The sequence below is a fragment of the Microtus ochrogaster genome, chromosome X (assembly GCF_000317375.1).
Source record: "Microtus ochrogaster isolate Prairie Vole_2 chromosome X, MicOch1.0, whole genome shotgun sequence".
In the NCBI taxonomy this organism is placed as follows: Eukaryota; Metazoa; Chordata; class Mammalia; order Rodentia; family Cricetidae; genus Microtus; species Microtus ochrogaster.
This window is the reverse complement of record NC_022026.1, coordinates 537920-556541: the sequence shown is the minus strand read 5'-3', so window position 1 is coordinate 556541 and position 18622 is coordinate 537920. Positions and strand designations below refer to the sequence as shown.

General features: G+C 48.7%; 1 protein-coding gene across 2 annotated transcripts; it reads left to right on the top strand.

The window, feature by feature from the left end:
* Sash3 (SAM and SH3 domain containing 3) lies at positions 1-14437 on the top strand. Of its 2 annotated transcripts, none has more exons than XM_005358405.3 (8): positions 1-174; positions 7131-7226; positions 7593-7739; positions 10392-10533; positions 11640-11788; positions 11930-12139; positions 12294-12444; positions 12977-14437. In XM_005358405.3, exons 1-8 carry the CDS (start codon positions 118-120, stop codon positions 13165-13167), a joined length of 1143 nt encoding a protein of 380 aa, XP_005358462.1. In that variant the 5' UTR covers positions 1-117; the 3' UTR covers positions 13168-14437. The 2 variants fall into 2 exon arrangements, with proteins under 2 accessions (XP_005358462.1, XP_026640670.1); XM_026784869.1 differs by having other exon boundaries at positions 12974-14437.
* Positions 14438-18622: the final 4185 nt, after the last annotated feature.

Below are 18622 nucleotides of genomic sequence, written 5' to 3'. Positions count from 1 at the left end.
AGCCGGAGGCTCAGTCTATGCCGTGCCACCCGACCAGTGCTGGCGAGGCTGAGCAAGAGACCCTTGCATCTCAGCACCTTGGAGAACAGAGCAGGGGCTTCATCCCAGTAGAGGACCATGTTGCGGCGCAAACCTTCCAACGCCAGCGACAAGGAGCCCACTCAGAAGAAAAAGGTGAGGAGCATTTTTGAGCACTCACTCCTTCTTGCCCTCCTCCACATTCTCCACCAATTCCCTCCTAAACTCTTGCTGGGGGGGGGGGAGTTGAACCGAGACTGTGTATTGAGCTTGTAGGTGAGGACCATTCCCCTAGAAAGCAAAGGGATAGGCTCAACGGTCACTAAAGTAGTAAAAGTACGGAAGACACTTTTTAAACTCTGACATAGAGTGCTACGAACTGAACTTTTAGAAGTCTAAAGTTATAGACTACAACCCTACAATAAGGAGGTTAAATGACTTAAGGGCTAGAACCACAGACTTCAGTTTGAGAATTACAAAATACAGTGCCCAAGTTGAGTCCCAAGAGCGTAGTTGGTTCTGTCTCCTCTACCCTGGTTCTGTGTCACTTCTGTTCAAGTGTGTCGTCCTCGTGGGACCCTTCTCATTCAAAGGGCCCCACTGGCCTACCCAGCCAAGGTGGTCCAGGCTCCCTACTTTTTGGCAGAAGCCATACCCCTGCCCACTAGGCGCATACCAACTACAGCTCCCCAGGCCAGTAGGGATGAGACAATGGGTGCTTTTCAGACTCTGGAGTAGGGCCCACCAAAACACAGTGGGATTCGGGAGGGTTATACGGGTTCTTTCTGGGCAGGGAGAACATCTGAAAAATGCGAACTGGAGCTGACGACACGGTGAGTAGGTGTGAGAGCTGAGGAGGAAAATGCTGCCAGGGGAAGGAGATTTCAAAGGCCGGGAAGGAAGGCAGCAGCTGTCATGGATGGCTGAGGTGTTCGTCCTCCTGTGACAGGAGCTAGACTGAAGGGTTCTCGAAGACTCTGTTATACCCAGGTTTCTTTGGTTGTGTGTATAGAGTGAATTTGATGGTAGGATTCTCTCAGGCAACCATCCAGTCTGGCCTACGTGTCCAATGAGAGCCCGGGAACATTCCAAAGCAGGCCTAGATCCAAGCACTCAGGCCATAGTTAGGGGCCCCAGGACTCTCACTGTTCCCTACCAGCTTCCCCTGGGATTCAACTCAGGTTCACTATGGGGGAGCCCCCTCGTCAGTTCCCAGGCAGAGGGAGACAGCTGAGAAACAGGTTCAGAGCACCAGGGTGTGCATCCTGTCCCATCTCTGAGGATCTGGGTGGCTGCCACTTTCGACTGTACTCCTCGCCACCTCAGCTGCTTCACAAAGGTTGCAGTGGTAGTAGGTGGAGGAGGGGGAGATTTGTGAATCTTCACACAGGGCCCTGTCAACCCCCAGCCCCCCTCCCCGCCTAAACTAGGCCCCAAAGGCCTGCCATTGGCTGCCACTCCTCAGGGCCAAGCCACTTCCCCTTGCTCTTTAGCTCATGAGGGAAACAGAGACTGCTGTGTAGACACTGGTAGGCCCCAAACCACAGGAGAATCAAGCTGGACGAAAGAGTCTAAGAAAGGGCTCACACTGTGACACTGGGACCCTAATCTACCTCAGGCAGAGGTGCCTGGGGGCACACAGAACAAGAAATCCCTTTCCTCTCTCTTGGCTCCAATTACCCAGATACTGTGTTTGGCAGATGGGCCTCTGGGAATTCCTCCCAGGCCTTTTCTAGAAAAATCTTCAGTTCACATCCTTTGGGGAAAAGTAGTCATGCAAATTGCACCTTACTTCTGTCAGAACCTATACCAGCCTCCGGGAGCCAAGATGAGCTTGCCTCTCCACACCCAAACCCCATAGTATAAAAGTGCCCTTAGCACAACCAAACTTCCAGAAGATGTGGCATCTTCCCAGGCCAAGAGACAGCCAGCTCCATCTTTGATTGTCAGATGACTGAAGTCAAGTCCCTTCCCTTTGGCAACTAGGGTGGAAGAGAATGACACAAAGACAAAAGCAGCTTCTCCCACAGGTCCCATCTCCTTCTGCCAATGAGAACGGGCTGGGGGGAGGGGCAAGAAAGTGGAGTTGGAATCCTGCCTTCTGCCTTAGGACCCTGGACAGGTCGTTGACTTCTGGAGGGCCTCAGGTTCTCCATCTCTGGAAGAAAAGGTGAAGTCTGATCTCAAGAGGTGGGGATCACTGGAATAATTGTTGTGAAAGCATTCTGTTGGGGATACCCAGATAACTGGGGACTAAGAGATAAGCCCAGAGAACAGAGGAAGAGCTAGGCCTTGGGGACAGGAGGTTCAGAACAATGTGCCTGTTATGGTTCATAAAGGATGGAGGATTCTCCATAATGGGAAGGGCTGGCCCTTAGCTGCCCTGTGGACACCCGCACGATCTTCAGGTTAGCGCTATATTTCCTTTGCTAGCATCTTCCATCAAATGTCAGTGCCAAGGTCTAAGAAATAGAGAGGGTTTTGTTCTGGACTTGTCTGCCCTAAAGACAGCACTTCTCCAATGAACCCCTATTTTCTAGTCTCCCTCCAGGGGAAATGGAAAGGGACCTAGGCTCATGTCCAAGTACTAGGCTGTTGCCTCCTTCCAGTCTCGTTCTTCTCATATCTTCCCCACTACCGGAACACTGATCCCCCTGTCACACTTCTAGAAGGACACCCCAACAACACATGCTTTGTAGTCTCACTACAGCTTGAGCAGCCTTATGAAAATCTGAAATGCCCCAAACTCTGAAAGATTTTGAAAGTCAGCCACAAGTAGAACATTCCACACCTGACTTAACAGGTCACAGTCACAACACAGGCACACTGTAAGTGTTATATAAAATTTCCTTCAACCATATATATGTGAAATCCATGTTTAGATGTCCCACTGTCAAAATACCTCATTCTATTTATGAAAATGTTATAATTTTTAATACTGGAGGGGCTAACGATGTAGCTCAGTCACTAGAGTGCTTATCTGACACTCAGGAAGCTCTCGGTTCAATCCTCGGCACCACATAAACTGAATATGGTAGCCACAGATGTAATCAGTAGTGAATATTGATGGAAGAGGTAAAGACATCATCCTCTACCTTGAATATTGCTCATCCTCTGCTACATAGCAGCTTAGAGGCCAGCCAGGGCTACACAGCACTGGTCCTAGGTATTTCAGATAAATGACACTCAACTTGTGTCCTCCCCACTCTCCTCAGGGGCATGGCTAACAAGGACCTTCCATGGCTTTTTCTGCTTTGCTTCCCAGAACAACTATAAGCATAACCACTGTCACATCACCTCGGATGACTCCTAGCTTCTCACTCTCATTCAGCCGCTTCCCAGGTCCAAGTGGAGGAACATCCCATCTCCTGCCTGAGCCCATTCCTCCACAACTGCCCCCACCTGCTCTCCTGGTGGCTCCAGGCGAACAGCACCCGGAGTCGGCCCTGTGCTAGGTCCATTTCTATCTTGGCGTGGGAGTGACTGCCCTGGCTGTGGGATGGCACAGATGCAGTAACACACGGGGCCTTCCAGTGTTAAGTCCCAGGGCCTGGGTTTAGGAGTGCATTGTTCTTGGGTCTCCACTATAAGTCATGGGACTCCGCTTGGAGAGATGATTCTCTGCGTCTCCATTTCCTTTGCTGAGAGGTGGGGATGGAATATGAACTCGGTCATGCTGGAGTAGGCTGACGCATGGGAAGAAGCCGGCAGGCTATTGGGCATGTGGGTACTGGTTAACCTTTCCTTGATGGTTTCACATACACACAGAGGCTAGGGCCTAGATCACTGAAGTAGCTTAGCGGGCCATTTGGGGAAGATACAGGGAAGGTGAGCCATCTAGGGTAGTGTGAAGCTATGAGGGGTGATCACAGGAGAATTTCTGTAGGGGTGCTGCCTTGGAAATTGGAGTGGAAACCACTTTTTTTTAAATCTGAGTATGATGCCCATATGGTGAGTTTCCATAAAGTAGATTTCCCCAAGTAGGCAGCACTCAGCTCAAGAAATACACCATTTCTGAAATTCCAGAATTTTCTTTCACAACCCTACCTATCACCACATGCCCTCTTCCCCAAAACCACTTTCCTGACTTCCAATAGCATAGATGAGTCCCTCCACGATTTGAACTTTGTGGAGGAGAATTATGTGTCATGCTTTTGGGGAAAGACAACCAGCTTCCATCAACTGTGTGTTGGTGAGATTTATTCACATTTTTTGGAATAAAGAGTATTGCTGAGACAGCTGCATTGCTGGTTACTGTCCTCTTGCACGACTCGGACAGAATTAACTCATTCTACAGTTGATGGACATTTATCTTGTGTCTAGGTAAACCAAAATCTAAAGAGTTCTTTCTGGCAGTTGCTAGAAGCAGAGAGTGTGTTAGGTGGGGAAATGTCCAGGTTAAGAGGATGCAGATGAGGCTGAGCGTGGTGGCGCACACCATTGATCCCAGCACTTGGGAGGCAGAGGTAGGTAGATCTCTGGGTGTTCAAGGCCAACCTGGTCTACAAAGTGAGTTCCAGGACAGTTGGCACTGCTACGTAGAGAAACCCTGTCTCAAAACAAACAAACAAACAAAAAGTTTGCAGATGGGTCATACAAAAGGCTAAATAAACATAAACCTGCAGTATTCTAGAAGAGACAGATGTGCCAGATGTTCCCAGTTGCTGGATGGGTACTCTATTCATCTTGACAACAGCTCAGTGCAGTAGAGGCTTTTGTCTTCATTGTACTAATGAGGAAACGACAGCACAGAGAAAATAGTAACTTACACAGCTGGCCAGTGGCAGAAAAGAAGAAACTGAGGTTTGAAAGGTTAAATAAGTCATCTGACGCCATGCATACCAGAGTCATACCAGTGTTGAACTTAGCAACGCCCAATGCCTGAAGTATAGCTGTTTCCAAGACGCCCACACATGCTCTCCTTAGACTTGAAAAAGAGGCCACCAGTACATGGTACTTCCTCCTTGCCTGCACAATTCCCAGCCTGGCTTCATCCCAACGGGAGGACAGATAATTTTAAAAAAAAAATGAGCTCATGGATTTCAACTTATCTTTGGGCCATTCTAGGGTAAGCAAAAGTCAGCCAGGATATTTGCGGCTGCCCCTGAGGACAGAGGAAGGCCTGGTAAATGACCACCTTAGCTGACTCTTGCTGCTGACCACCTGAAGAACATGTGCCTATACTGTTTGTTTATCTGGACTAAGGACTGGCCAGCTGGGTTCAAGCCCTAGAATTATCTCCATGGCCCCTTTGGGTTATTCCCCCTGCTTTGGGCTTAAGCTAAGACAGAGGGGCCATCACAGGCGCCTGGGAGTCGAAGGCCTCTCCTCCCAGCTTCCCAGTCTGCTAATTAATAACAGGAAAGGGCCCAGAGAAAGAGGTGCGATTAGAGAAGGCCCACCAATGAGCTTACTCTTCCTTAACAAAGCCAACTTTCCCACCCCACCTCTGCCCCCTGGCTTGCTTTCCAGCCTCACCAGTCCCTGGGGCTTCAGGGCGACTCTCGGCCTCCTCTGGAGGCTAGGTTAAACAGTTATAGAGGGAAGGCCACAATAGGCCCCATCGGCCTATAAATAGCAACCTAGCCTGCTCTCCTTGGGCCCAAGCCAGCCTGGTGCCCACCCTCTCTCTGTTCCCTCTTTTCCATGCAATAAGAGGGGGAAGTTATCCAGGCAGCTGCATCCTACCATACAAGAAAAGGAAATAGATGGAAAGGAGAGGAGAGAGGGGACAGCAAGAAAAGGAGGAAAGAAGAGTGGGGGGGTTGCTAAGGACGGAGGACGGAGGAGATGCATGGGAATCATGGAAATCACCCCATGGTCAGATGGCCCCCTCTTTCCAGGTCTCTAAGGTATCACAAAACAAACTTACCCACCAGGGCTCCAGACACCCACCTGTGTGGCCCCGGATGAAGCCGGTTTCTGCTTGGCCTGACTGCTGACCTAGTTTCTGGTCAACTACCTCTAGGAATACGTGACCCCGAAACCCAGTTGCTGATTCAACTTTGGTCAAGACCCAGAAAATCTACCAGACAGCTGTAGCGCAGTTGCTGGGAGCCAGGACAAATTGCGCTTGAGGGGCAAGGGCTATTGCCCCCTGCTCTGGGGGGTTGTCACTGGACACGCCCCCATTTGATAGGAAGAAGGATGTGAAACCTTCGGCTTTAGTGGGGGTTTCGAGCACTGGTTCCTCAAGCCCTTATCTTGGGTGTCTGAAGTCTATCCCCGCTCTATCTGTCTGGCCATCTGTGAACCCTGGTTCCTGTGTGTGTCTTCTGATCTTGTCTGTTTATCATGACATAGGCTTAACCTCAACTCTCTACGTCTACAGCTATCCCTGTTACCTGTCTGGTCCTGTTTTCAGGCCGATAGCTCTGCATGTACACATGGATACAGTTAAAGATCACTTTCTAAAGATAGTCTCAGCAACACAAACAATTGCCCCTCCCTGGAAGGCCAAACTCTGGCAAAGGTTGGCACCGGCCAGCTTCTCACATCAGTGGCCAAGGTTAAAAGCTGAGATGAATCAAGAGAAAATGGTGGCTTTCTTGAACTGAATTAGTTACCATCGTTTATGAGCCAAATCTATAGATACCTTCTGTAAGCCTCTGCTGTGGTTTTTCTAGAAAGTGTCATGCCAGGCATCTGGGGGATTGTCTTTCTGTTCCTGGCACATCAGTTCACCAGGCTATAGGCTTGGATATGTTTGTCCCTGTCACTGGGATAGCAACCTGGCTCAGCGCACACCAGAGTGAGGAGGCCAAAGAAATGCTTTTGGGAGGCACTTCCTCCCGCTTCACTTACGACATTTTCATATATGCTGAGTGTACATTGACTCTCCCATGCCAGAGTGCTGAACCAAACTTCGGGTGCTGGTGGGAATTAAGGTTTAGCGGGGTTGCACTGAGGTATGCGGTGCCTGAGGCCAGAAGTCCTTTGTTCCGTGGCCAGGAACAGAATGAAGAACAATGCATCTTGTCCCTTCACCTCAAGGTTTATGCTGTCCTGCCCAGCCCTGACATGGGTGTATGTGCCCAGAAGGGAGACAAGATCTATCCTTGGGCGGCCACTTTAGCACCAATGATTACATACAGCATTTCTGCTTCTTCCAGCTCTCACTTCAGCGCTCCAGCAGCTTCAAGGATTTTGCCAAATCCAAGCCCAGCTCCCCTGTTGTGAGCGAGAAGGAATTTAACCTGGATGATAATGTGAGTTTCTGAGATTCCTGGCGTATATTGAGTAGGGGAAGTGGGGGTAACAGGGTGGAGGGGAAATAGGGGGAATTAGTGTCACTGGGACAAAGTTTCCTTAACACAGAAGGGCCAGTTCTCCACAGCACCAAGCTTCTGGGCCCCAGCATTCTATTTGTATTAGTTACACATTAGAAAGCAAATTAATAACAAATTAATTTGTCTGAGAACAGGACTGGGCCTGATGAGAAAAGGGATGGGGGATGGACTCTCAAGCCTACCACTGCCACCCACTTTAGCATCCTGAAGACTTCTTTGTATACCAAGACCTGGATCCAAGCCACTTTTACCATGGCTCCTGTACCTCTTCCTTTGTCATCACAGATTCCAGAAGATGACTCAGGTGTTCTTACCCCAGAGGATTCTGGGAAGAGTGGCAAAAAGTTGGGAAAGAAGTGGAGGGCAGTCATTTCCCGAACCATGAACAGGAAGATGGGCAAGATGATGGTGAAGGCCCTGTCAGAGGAGATGGTGAGGCCTGGAATCCAAGGGCGGGGTGAGGCCAAGGAGGGCCAAGGAGGACATTCTGGCAGTGAAGCAAGCATGAACACATGGATAATCACTACTTAGACGTGCAGGTGCTGCTCAGTCAGTGCAAACAGGATGATCACAAGGAGGTGGTGGCAGGAGGCGGGGCACTAACACCAGTCACGGGCAGCAGGAGGCTGGGCTAAGAAAGGATGGAGTTTGAGGAAAGATGAAAGTCTGGGCAAGAGATGCTTTCTGTAAAGACAGGCATAGAGTGATGGCAGCTGAAAGGAAGAGGAACTCTCCTCAGCCATATGTATTCAGTGCAAAGCTCTGATTGCAAGACGCCCCTGGGATTGACTAAAAAGGCCTGATTCCAGGAAAATAGAAAAATATAGCTGCTCCTATATTTACCATGTGGTAACATCCTGATAAGCCCTAAATTCCAAATGCCATGAGTCAAGAATACATACCCTAACCTACTGCCCACTGCTAAGCTTAGCAGCACAGCACTATGTAGAGAGTCATCTGCTTCCCCTCACGGTTTTGTGGCTGAAGAGGAGAGCTATGGTGTCGTTGCTACCCAGCATCACCAGAGAGGCTCACACTACATAGTGCCAGCCTGGGCAAAGATCCAAATTCAAGATTTAAAGTGTGCTTCCCACTGAATGGTGTCACTTTTGTAACCATCAGAAAGGCAAATAGATTGTGGGGCTGAAGAGATGGCACAGTAATTAAGAGCCTCTACTGCTCTCTCAGAGAACAAAGGATGGGTTCCCAGCAACCGTGGTGGGTGACTCAAAACTACCTATATTTCCAGCTCCAAAGTATCCAGTGCCCTCTTCTGGACTCCGAAGGCACTTGCCCTGACATGCATATACCCCCCATATCACCCCACCCATACATATGCACCTAATTTAAAAAATAAAATAGATCTGTACAAAAAGAAAGAAATAGATTGGTTGAACCTTCAGAGACTGGAGAGAAAATAGAGGTTGCTACCTTCAGCCCCGGGAGGAAGGTGATACAGAAAGCTATGGGGACAGGCACAGCCCCCGTACTTAGAGCATTCAGAGGGCTGCTTATGCTTGGGGCTCTTACAGGAGGCATACTGAAGACTGGAGCCAGCTCAACTAGCTTGTGAGGGTAGTTGGTTAACTGTCATGGATTTCACAAGTCAGTTGTTAAATAGAAGTATTATTAGAAACCGACTTCTAGAGACTAACAGAAGTCAGTGGTCAAGTACTTGCCCAGCATGCGCAAAGCCCTGGGTTTGATCACCAACTCTACCAAACACACACACACGCACACGCACACGAGAGAGAGAGAGAGAGACAGAGACAGAGAGACAGAGAGAAAGCGAGAGAGAGAGAGAGAGAGAGAGAGAGAGAGAGAGAGAGAGAGCACTTTAAATCAAATACGTCGTGTTAAAAACAAAGGTTGTCCTGATTAGTTACTATTGCTGTAATGAAACACTATGACCAAAGCAACTTGGGAAGGAAAGGGTTTATTTTGGCTTATACTTCCACATCACAGTCCATCATTCAAGAAAGTCAGGACAGGAACTCAAACAGGGCAGGAACCTGGAGGCAGAAGCTGATGCAGAGGCCATGACGTAGTGCTGCTTACTGGCTTGCTCCTCATGGCTTGTTCAGTCTTGCTTTTTTATAGAACCCAGGACCACTAGCCCAGAAATGGTACCTCCCACAGTAGATTGGGCCATTCCCCCATCTATCACCGATTAAGAAATTACCCTACAGCCCAATCCTATGGAGACATTTTCCCAATTGAGGTCCCCTCTCTCAGACGATATTAGATTCTGTCAAGTTGACAACATTAGCCAGGACAAAGGTGATGCCAAAAATCTTCAAAATTCATCATCTCCTAATCCCAGCACAACCTGTTATTCTGACCCATGTTGCTGATGTGTGTGTATAGGATCTCCATAATGGAAATAACCTAGATATCTTTTCTGACGGCTCATCCAGGGACATGCAATGGTACCCAGATGTTGACCATTGATAGGAAACATTCACAAAATAGGAACTGGCAAATCATCCAGTCCTTTACTTGAAGAGAAGCAGCTGCTAAACAACCCCACGCTCAGATGCACTGAGCTGAGATGGGAGGGAGCTCTGGAGCCAGGCAAGTTGGCTGTCAATTGCCCACAGGCCTTGGCAAAGTTATCTATCTTGAAACTCAGGCCAACCATAGCACTTAACTTCAAGTGCTACTGTGAGGATGGAATGGAGTGGTAGGCCAGCCTGGCACACAAGAATGTGGGCAGTTGTTCTCAGACGAAATTGTCTGCCTGACTGGGTCATGGCAACGACCCCAGGTCCAAGCTTAGTCATAGCAACAGCTTCAAGTCCAAGTTTAGTCACCCTGGCCTCGTCTTCACATCCACCAACACTGGTAACTGACAAAGTATGTCCACTCAGTGCCCTGGGGGCCTCTTCCTTTGACATAGGAGAACTGGGCCTGCCATCTTCATTTTTACAGAAAAAGGAGACTAAGATTCTGAATGTGGTCACTGGGCCTGCAGGTAACAAAACTGTGATCTGAGCCAAGCTCATGCTCCTGTCTCCCTGCACGGGGGACTGGCCTGAATCACCACAGCAAGGCTTCTCAGGGATTCCAACACTCTTCCTATAGGGAGACACCCTGGAGGAGGGTTCAGCCTCCCCAACATCTCCAGACTGCAGCCTGGACAGCCCTGGACCAGAGAAGATGGGCTTAGCCTTTTCTGAGCAAGAGGAGCGTGAACTGCCAGCACTCAGCCGCCAGACATCCACAGGTGAGTAGGGAAGGGAGTGGCCAACTGCCAAATCTGGAGAAAAGGGCAAGACTGGAGCAGTGCCCGGGCCTTTTCTGGGAAAGGGTTGAAAGAGAAATGACTATGTGCCTTCTACTTACTGGAACCTTCTCGACCCACTTCCCAGGAAATCTTCATCACAACCTGGTAGGGCTATACTGTTATCCCCACTTTGCTGATGTGGAAACTGAGGCTCAAGGAAGTGAAGCCATTTTCCAAGTGGCCCAGTTTTGAACTCAGATCTGCTTTGCAGGGGCTTCCACTTGCTGTCTCAGGCCTGGAAAGGCCCACAAGTAGAGGAAGAACTTCATGGTGCTCTTGAACCAGTCTGTCCTTAGCCACCCAAGGGACCCTATAGGCTACAGCCCCTTGAGTATCTGAAGCATCCCACCTTAAAGTCCAGAGATAGACTTTCCAGTTCAGAAGAGTCAGCTTCTTGGACCTCAGATCTTTGTTTACTGAGCTATGGCACCATTGAACACCTTTTAGAAGTTGAGGTGCCTGAAGAAGTCCCCTTTCTCTAGCTCTACAGACACCTCTCTCTGTCTCCCACTGAAATCCACTAAAAATGCCAGTCACCCTGCTCTTCTCAGGTACAAAGAGTATGCCTGCATTTTCCTAAGACCTTGTTACGAAACGTTAAGGCTTATAAAATAAAGTTAAAGGATCTGCAAGTTATGGCTTCCCGTGTAGAAGGAGCACTATAGTGGGAATGAGGAGACCTGGAGTGTGGTAGACCAGGTGGCACCAAGTATAAGTGGTGGGGGAGGGGGGCCACTTGGCCTATCTGGCCTCCCATTCCTCACCTGTTCAGTAAGGTGTTGGCCCTGCTGGGCCATTCTTTAGTCTCTATAAGCCAACTCTCCAGCTAGCACCTCTTCATTGTCTGAAGCCCTAGAGGTAGAAAGCTATGCTTCACCAGATTTGCTGAGGGGGTGGATCTGAACCGTTTCTGCACTTCCTGCAAGAGTGCAGCTTCCGGTCACGGGGTGTTTCCTTGGGGGCTTTCTGTAGTGCCCCTACGAGGCCCTGCCCATCCCAGCTGCCTTGGGACAAAGATATGCTTCCTCTCTGTCCATCTCCTGCAGGCAGTGAACTCTGTAGTCCTGGCCCAGGCTCTGGAAGCTTCATGGAGGAGTCACCTGCTCCCCCGTACATGGGGCCTTTCTGTGGGCGTGCTCGAGTCCACACAGACTTCACTCCCAGTCCTTATGACCACGACTCACTGAAACTGCAGGTAAAGTTGGCATCTGGGTCCCTCCAGAGCCTGGCAGGCTTCAGCCAGAAAGAAAGAAAACAAATTCGAGCCAAAGTATGAAAAGGATCAGCAGAGGCCAAGTGCCCCCTCTACCTTCTCTTCTGCTCTTTTTCCCTCCAGAAAGGAGATGTGATCCAGATCATAGAAAAGCCGCCTGTGGGCACATGGCTGGGCCTTCTCAACGGCAAGCTGGGCTCTTTCAAATTCATCTATGTGGACGTGCTGCCTGAGGAGGCTGTGGGGCCTGTGCGCCCCAGCCGCCGACAGAGCAAAGGCAAGAGGCCCAAGCCCAAGACTCTGCATGAACTGCTGGAGCGCATTGGCCTAGAGGTTTGTTTTGGACTTGCATTAGTGGCTGGGAGTAAAGGAGGCAAGCTTGTCACTGGGATGGGGGCCAAGAGGGCAGCTGCCAACGTGTAAGGGAAAGGTTCCGGGCAAGGGTGACTTATAAAGGAGACTACTGATGGCCCGTCTCTGCTCCTAGGAGCACACATCGACCCTGCTGCTCAATGGCTACCAGACACTGGAAGACTTCAAAGAGCTGCGGGAGACACACCTCAATGAGTTGAACATCGTGGACCCACAGCACCGGGCAAAGCTGCTCACGGCTGCAGAGCTGCTGCTGGACTATGACAGTGAGTGCCTTTGCTAGGGGTGGGCATAGGTTCTCACTGGCGTTTGAGACCCTGTACTCTGACCATGCTCTGCCCCAGAGCTCCCCTTTGCAGTAGGAAGGCGCTTTTCCACGCTTGAATTGGTGTTTCCAGGAGAATTTGTTGGGGGGGGGGTTCATAGGGGTAATCAGGCCCATCCCGCTTTGGATCAGAGGGGATATTAAGGCCAGCGAAGGCAAGGCATTTGCATGAAGCTGTCTAATAGTCCCAGAGTCCAAGTCCAGGTTGCCTGGTTTCAGCTCAGTGCTGGAGATATCTGTTTGAGCTCTTGGGCCTGGGAACACTCCCACTTTCTATGCTGGGAGTGGGGAGAGAAGCAGAGGTGGTGGAGGAGGTCAGAAGAGCTGACTGCCTACAGGAGACTTCCCAGAGGTCCCAGTCCATGACCGGGCCCCAAGGGTTTCTAAAAACACCCTGCTATCCCCCCACCCCCCACCTTCACCCTCAACCATCTTAGGACCCAGTCCCTCTGTTCCGTCTTTATTCCCAGCAGCTGGCAGTGAAGAGGCCGAAGAAGGTGCTGAGAGCAGCCAGGAGCCCGTGTTGCATACAGTGTCGGAACCCAAGGTGGACATCCCACGTGACTCTGGCTGCTTTGAGGGCTCAGAGAGTGGGCGTGATGAGGCAGAGCTGGCCGGCACAGAGGAGCAGCTGCAGGGTCTCTCCCTGGCCGGGGCACCTTGAAGTGAAGATGGCAAGGGCCAAGGCTGAACCCTGGCTGCAGAGACTGCGGGGATGGGTGTGGCCTTCCACAGGAGCTTAGGACCAAAGGACTGGTACAGAATCTGGCCCCGCTTCACCAGGGAGGCTTATGGCCGAAGGCACTGCCAAGGGGCTACAGGCTCAGATAGAGAGGACAAGGGACTGCCCAAAAGCATATCCCACTCCTGAACCCCTCCCTCCACCAGTGACTGACAGTATGGCCCCTTCTGGCACCTCCCATTTTCCCACTATGGCCATGCAAGTGGGGCACCAAGGGACTTAGCCATGCCGCATGACCAAGGTCCCCCAAACCTTCTTAGCCCCACACCACTGCCACACTGCTTCTAAGAAGAACACCAAAACCCACTGTTTCAAACCAATCTCATAGCTCTGGGAAAGCTGGCTGTTTCAAAGGACCTCAGCTGAATATAGGTGAATCCAGAATTCCTTAAATGAGGCTACACATACTCATTCCCACTGTTCTCAACATTTTAGAGATTTGACCACTAAGTCACCATGACACTTGAACTATATGCCTGCCCTTCTTTTGGCTTCAGCCTGGTCAAGATTCAAATGGGTCGTTTTGAGGGCTCATCAGGCTGATAGTCTGCACCTGCAAATATGTGCTCTCCAGCTGCCTACCAGCCAGGACACCAGTGGACTTCTTGAGGAGGCTGGAGGGGCCCCAGGCTTTCCAATGAAATAGCTCCTCCTTCTCATCCACATCATATCCTCCCAAGTGACTCAGACTCAATGGCACCTTCTCCCAGCTTAAAACAATGCCCACATCACATATGATACGTGTCCCCAATCTGTTCCTTGGCCCCTTCAAATAAGATTTCCCACAGGCTGATTGAAGATGGTTACACCCAGCTTCCAATGACACAACTTCCTCTTTGCAAGCCAGATGCAGGTATGGGCCCAGATGTGGTCATTTCTGTGGATCTTTACAAGCAAAAGCCTTTTGCTTGACACTGGAGGCTCCACTATACCCAACATTGCTCTGCTAAAGGTTTTAGTACCATAGCTCCAAAGGGTGGTGGGGAGATCACTGCATCTATTAAAGGGCTACCCCCTTGATTTCAGTAACAAGAGCAGCCCTTCCTGATACAGGATCATCTGTGCCCATGTGGGCATGCTTCTGATCAACTACCAGAAACTTTCATAAAATCTAGTTTTGGCGAAGCAGTTGAATTATTGTAAATAGGGGATATTAGGGAAAGAAGTAGCAATAAATAGAAATAAAACTTAATTACAGTTTCCCGTTTTCTTTCCTATGGAGAGAGGGTTGGGGGAGGGACAGAAAGGTCTTTAAAGCTGATCTCAGCAAAATAGTCATTCATTGTCGTTTCAGGGCCATCCTCCCCATTCCTGGGGATGCAAGAATCCTTAACTCTGCTAACCTAACCCTCTATCTAAAGCTCCAGCTGGTTCCATCCTTCCAAACATCCCTACTGAGAACAGGGCTCAGATGCCCATATCCACAGGCCTTGCTGGGGTCTGAGAGCTGGCCAAGGAAGAGCTACTTCCCTCATCTTACAATCCCTTCAACAAGAGCCTTTTAAAACTCTACACTGGGGAGCTTGAAAGGGTACAAAAGTAGAACAACTGGGATTCACAGGGCTTTTCTGCGGAAGCCTTCCTCCTGGGCCTCCTCCTGTACACACTAAAATGTCATGATCTCCTGGGAAGTGGCATGGTGATAGACACCATGGACTTCCTTTGTGCAGCATTGGCTGAACTAGGAAGGGCCAATTAGAATGAGATATGCTACTAGAGTAAGCATGGGGGCTTCCAGGCTGTTCTATCATTCTGCTCCTAGTGACTCTGGGTATCAGAAAGCTATGCACATTATCTCCACCCAAGAAATAAGTGCCCTGAGCACGGCTGATTAGTTGCTACCATTACTGAGCATTTTGTGTATTGAGGTCGGTATCATCATTCTGATCATGAGCATCATTCAATTTATAGAAGAAACAAGCTGAGAGGTCTAAGAGGGTAATTAGAAAGTCACGGAGCAAGATGTCTGTATTACACCCAAGCCCATATTCTTTTTTAAATTATACTTATTATAGTAGTGTTTTACCTGCATATATAAATACATAAATATGCACCCTATATGTGCCTGGTCCCCAGGGAAGTCAGAAGAGGGTGTCAGATCCTCTGGAACTAGAGTTACAGATGGTTGTGAATCATCAGATTGGTATTGAGAACCGAATCCAGGTCCTCTGCAAAAGCAACCAAGTGTTTTTCAACTGCTGAGCCAGCCCTCCCCACACCCTGAGGCCATGTCCTTAAGCCTTATCTTACATTTTCCCCCTCCCACAAGCAATAGCTGTGGGCACCTCAGAAGAAATCTGACCCTTTGACATAGCCTTTCCGCTGCCACGGTTTGTCCTACATAAGGAGTCACACAAGTCTGTCTACAGGATATATTGATACAAATGTTCACAAGGATATATTGATAGAATATTCACAATTGTGTCTGTAAGAAATTAGAAACAACACAAATAGCCAATTACACTACAGTGTGCTCATACAAAATTGTGCCATGTTTTAGCAGACTGTTTAATAACCTGGGGGAAATCTTTATGATTGTCTTTACTCTTAAGTTTTAAAATTTATATAATGTGCAGCTTTCTTGTAAAAGTTTGCTATGTCAGGAAGAAAAGCAACAGCATTACCCTGAGCTCAGCAAACTGAAGTCTGGGCTCCAAAAGGCTAATATCTCAAGGAAGAGACTCTACTCTCACCCCAGCCTATTCTTGGAGGCCTAAGAGACTGTAACCATGGGGACAGACTAGTTCAAGAGGGAATATCTTTGCTCATGAACCACGCTAGAGCCAGAGGACAGCAACTGGGATATCTTCTAGAAAAGGCGAGGCCTAACCTTTAGGAACTTGAGCCAAGCTAACTAAATTCAAGTGTTAGATGCCTCTCACTAGCTGGGTTACTTTAAACAAGCCACATGACTTCCTTAACCCTCAATTTCCCCATTGTATCAAGAAATTTGGGAGACAGGGCCTGGTGTGGGCACATGCCTTTAATTTCAGCACTAAAGAAGCAAAGGCAGGTAGTTATAGATCAGCCAGGTCTACATGGTGAGCTCCAGGACAATCAGAGCTACATAGTGAGACCCCATCTCAAAAGAAAATAGAAACAAAAGCAACCTCGGAAGTGGAGATAACAGTATTAGCCTCACACTAGTGTGTGCACTTACCAATGGATACTGCATCTGCACATCCATCCCTATTTTGTACCACCCTGCCACCTCCATTTCATTTCCTTCTAGGTCCATCTTCCCCTCACCTCTAGTAAATACAGTGAGCACAAAGACGTTGGTGTGAAAAAGATTTCAAGGTCTGCTATCACCACTCGCTAGTTACATGACTTCAGGTAAGTTACATACACACTGCTTTCCTATAAAATGGGAATAGTGGTCTGTCAATAAAAGTGGTCTAATAGTACATTTAGAGAACTAAACACGATGAGCACATGCTAAATTTTTGGCATGCAGTGTCAATAAGTTACAGTTATTTGACCTTTTGGTAATCTCCAGAGAACTGAGCTCAAGAAGAGGCCGAGAGGCCATGTCAATATATGCTTGTCTGTAGAGAGACACTCTTACCTGCCATAGCCCAGAATCAAGCTGATCCTCAAATACCTAGGGGATGTTGGGTTTCAAGGGTCAATTGAACGGCCAACTCTGATTACCGTGGACACTGGTGATGGAGATAAGGTCCCTCTAAGGAGTCTGGCTACAGAGCTACAGCAGCCCTGAGCTCTGTCCAGTTTGTAGATATCAGCCTTAGACACCAGACTCCTGTCTGCTAAATGCTAGATGAAAGGGTTCAAGTCTGGTCAGTTATTGTCCAATTCAAGGTGACAGGCACATTTTCCTTCTTCCCACCAGAGGATCAGCTCCTGGCATTGGCACACACCAGCTAAACTGCCTCCCTTCTCACTCATAGACCCCCTAACTCATTAACACCATCTAAGGCCACTGTAGGCAGGTTCTGAGCAGCTCCCTATAGACCCTTACCATTCTCTTTCCTGCCTGCCCCCAACCCCCAACTATGTCAGAGGCCCCAGTCCCTGCTGGTAACCCTCCAAATTCTCACTCACTCTCTGAACTTCCCATTTGGACTTTTCACAGGAGTGGAGGCTGTATTTGGACCACAGGGCCCAAAGACATTGAAATACAAGGTGGACTAGTGAGGGCATACTGATAGACCCATAGACCCATAGTCCCAGCAGGGCCCAACACCTTCCCCCCTCCCGGAGTCAGGAAATTCAGGATGAGGTATGAGGTTTCCAAGCTGGGAAAAAAGTGGTTCTCCCAGCTCTCTCTCACAATAGAACCCACCTTCACTTCTCACACAACAGCGGCCACATTATACTATTATTCAGCCAAGAACACAATCAAGTGGGAAGGAACTGCCTCCCCTCTAGACTCCTCCTCCAGGAAGTACTTAAATAAATGGAATTCTATAGTACTTGATATGTAGGCTTCACCTTTTCCTATAACTTCACAGTGACCAATATAGCATTTGTATACCATTACCTCTGGGACTTGCTAGGGACAGCGCCAGAAAGCCAGAATGAGCCCAAGGCAATGGCCTTCACAAAGGCACAGGCGACTTGATTGTGGGAACTCGCAAGGCAATTTCCTGACTTTGAATGCTAAAGAAACCTCACAGCCAGTTCAACCTAAGTGCAGGGGTCTGGAGAAAGATCGAAGAGATTTAACTTTTAAACAAAAACTCAGTAACCACCCCCTTGTCAACCTGAAGCCTAAAAAGGAGAAAGCATCAATCCTATAAATCCAAATGACAAATAATCCTAAAAACCATTGCTGTGTGACAACATGTTTGAGAATGAGGTCAGTCGTGCAGTTTCTCCTGTTCACCCTAGAACAGCAGTTCTCAACCTTCCTGACACTGCGACCTGTTAATACAGTTCCTCATGTTGCGCTGACCCCCAACCATAACGTTATTTTCATTGCCACTTCATAACTGTAATTTTGCTACTTTCATGAATAATAATGTAAATATCGGATATGCAGGATATCTGATGTGTGATCCCTGTGAAAGAGTCATTTGACCCCAGAGGGATCGTGACCCACAGGTTAAAAGCCATTGCCGTAGCACAAACCACCCAATACTCAGGAATTATTTATCGAATGTGAAACAAATCCAAGGCTTGTTTCATTCAAATGTCATTTGTAGTAATCCAAACTCCTTCTGTTTATACCCACTTAACATAGAGGAAGTAGGTTATACTACAAAACTCTCTGGATTTTGAAATGAGTGCATCTTCCTTTTGGTCTTGGCTCTGCTGGTAACTCTTTATGAGACCTTGCATAAGTCTTTGTACTTAATTGGAAGAAAAATCATGAAAATGAGAGCAAAAGCAAGCGGCATGGCCCATGTCATCA

Excerpts from the sequence above, each read along its gene's own strand:
- Sash3 (XM_026784869.1), top strand. The coding sequence starts at position 118 with ATGTTGCGGCGCAAACCTTCCAACGCCAGCGACAAGGAGCCCACTCAG. Across the intron at positions 7,227-7,592 it reads AATTTAACCTGGATGATAAT|ATTCCAGAAGATGACTCAGG; the intron begins GTGAGTTTCTGA and ends TTGTCATCACAG. Across the intron at positions 7,740-10,391 it reads AGGCCCTGTCAGAGGAGATG|GGAGACACCCTGGAGGAGGG; the intron begins GTGAGGCCTGGA and ends CTCTTCCTATAG.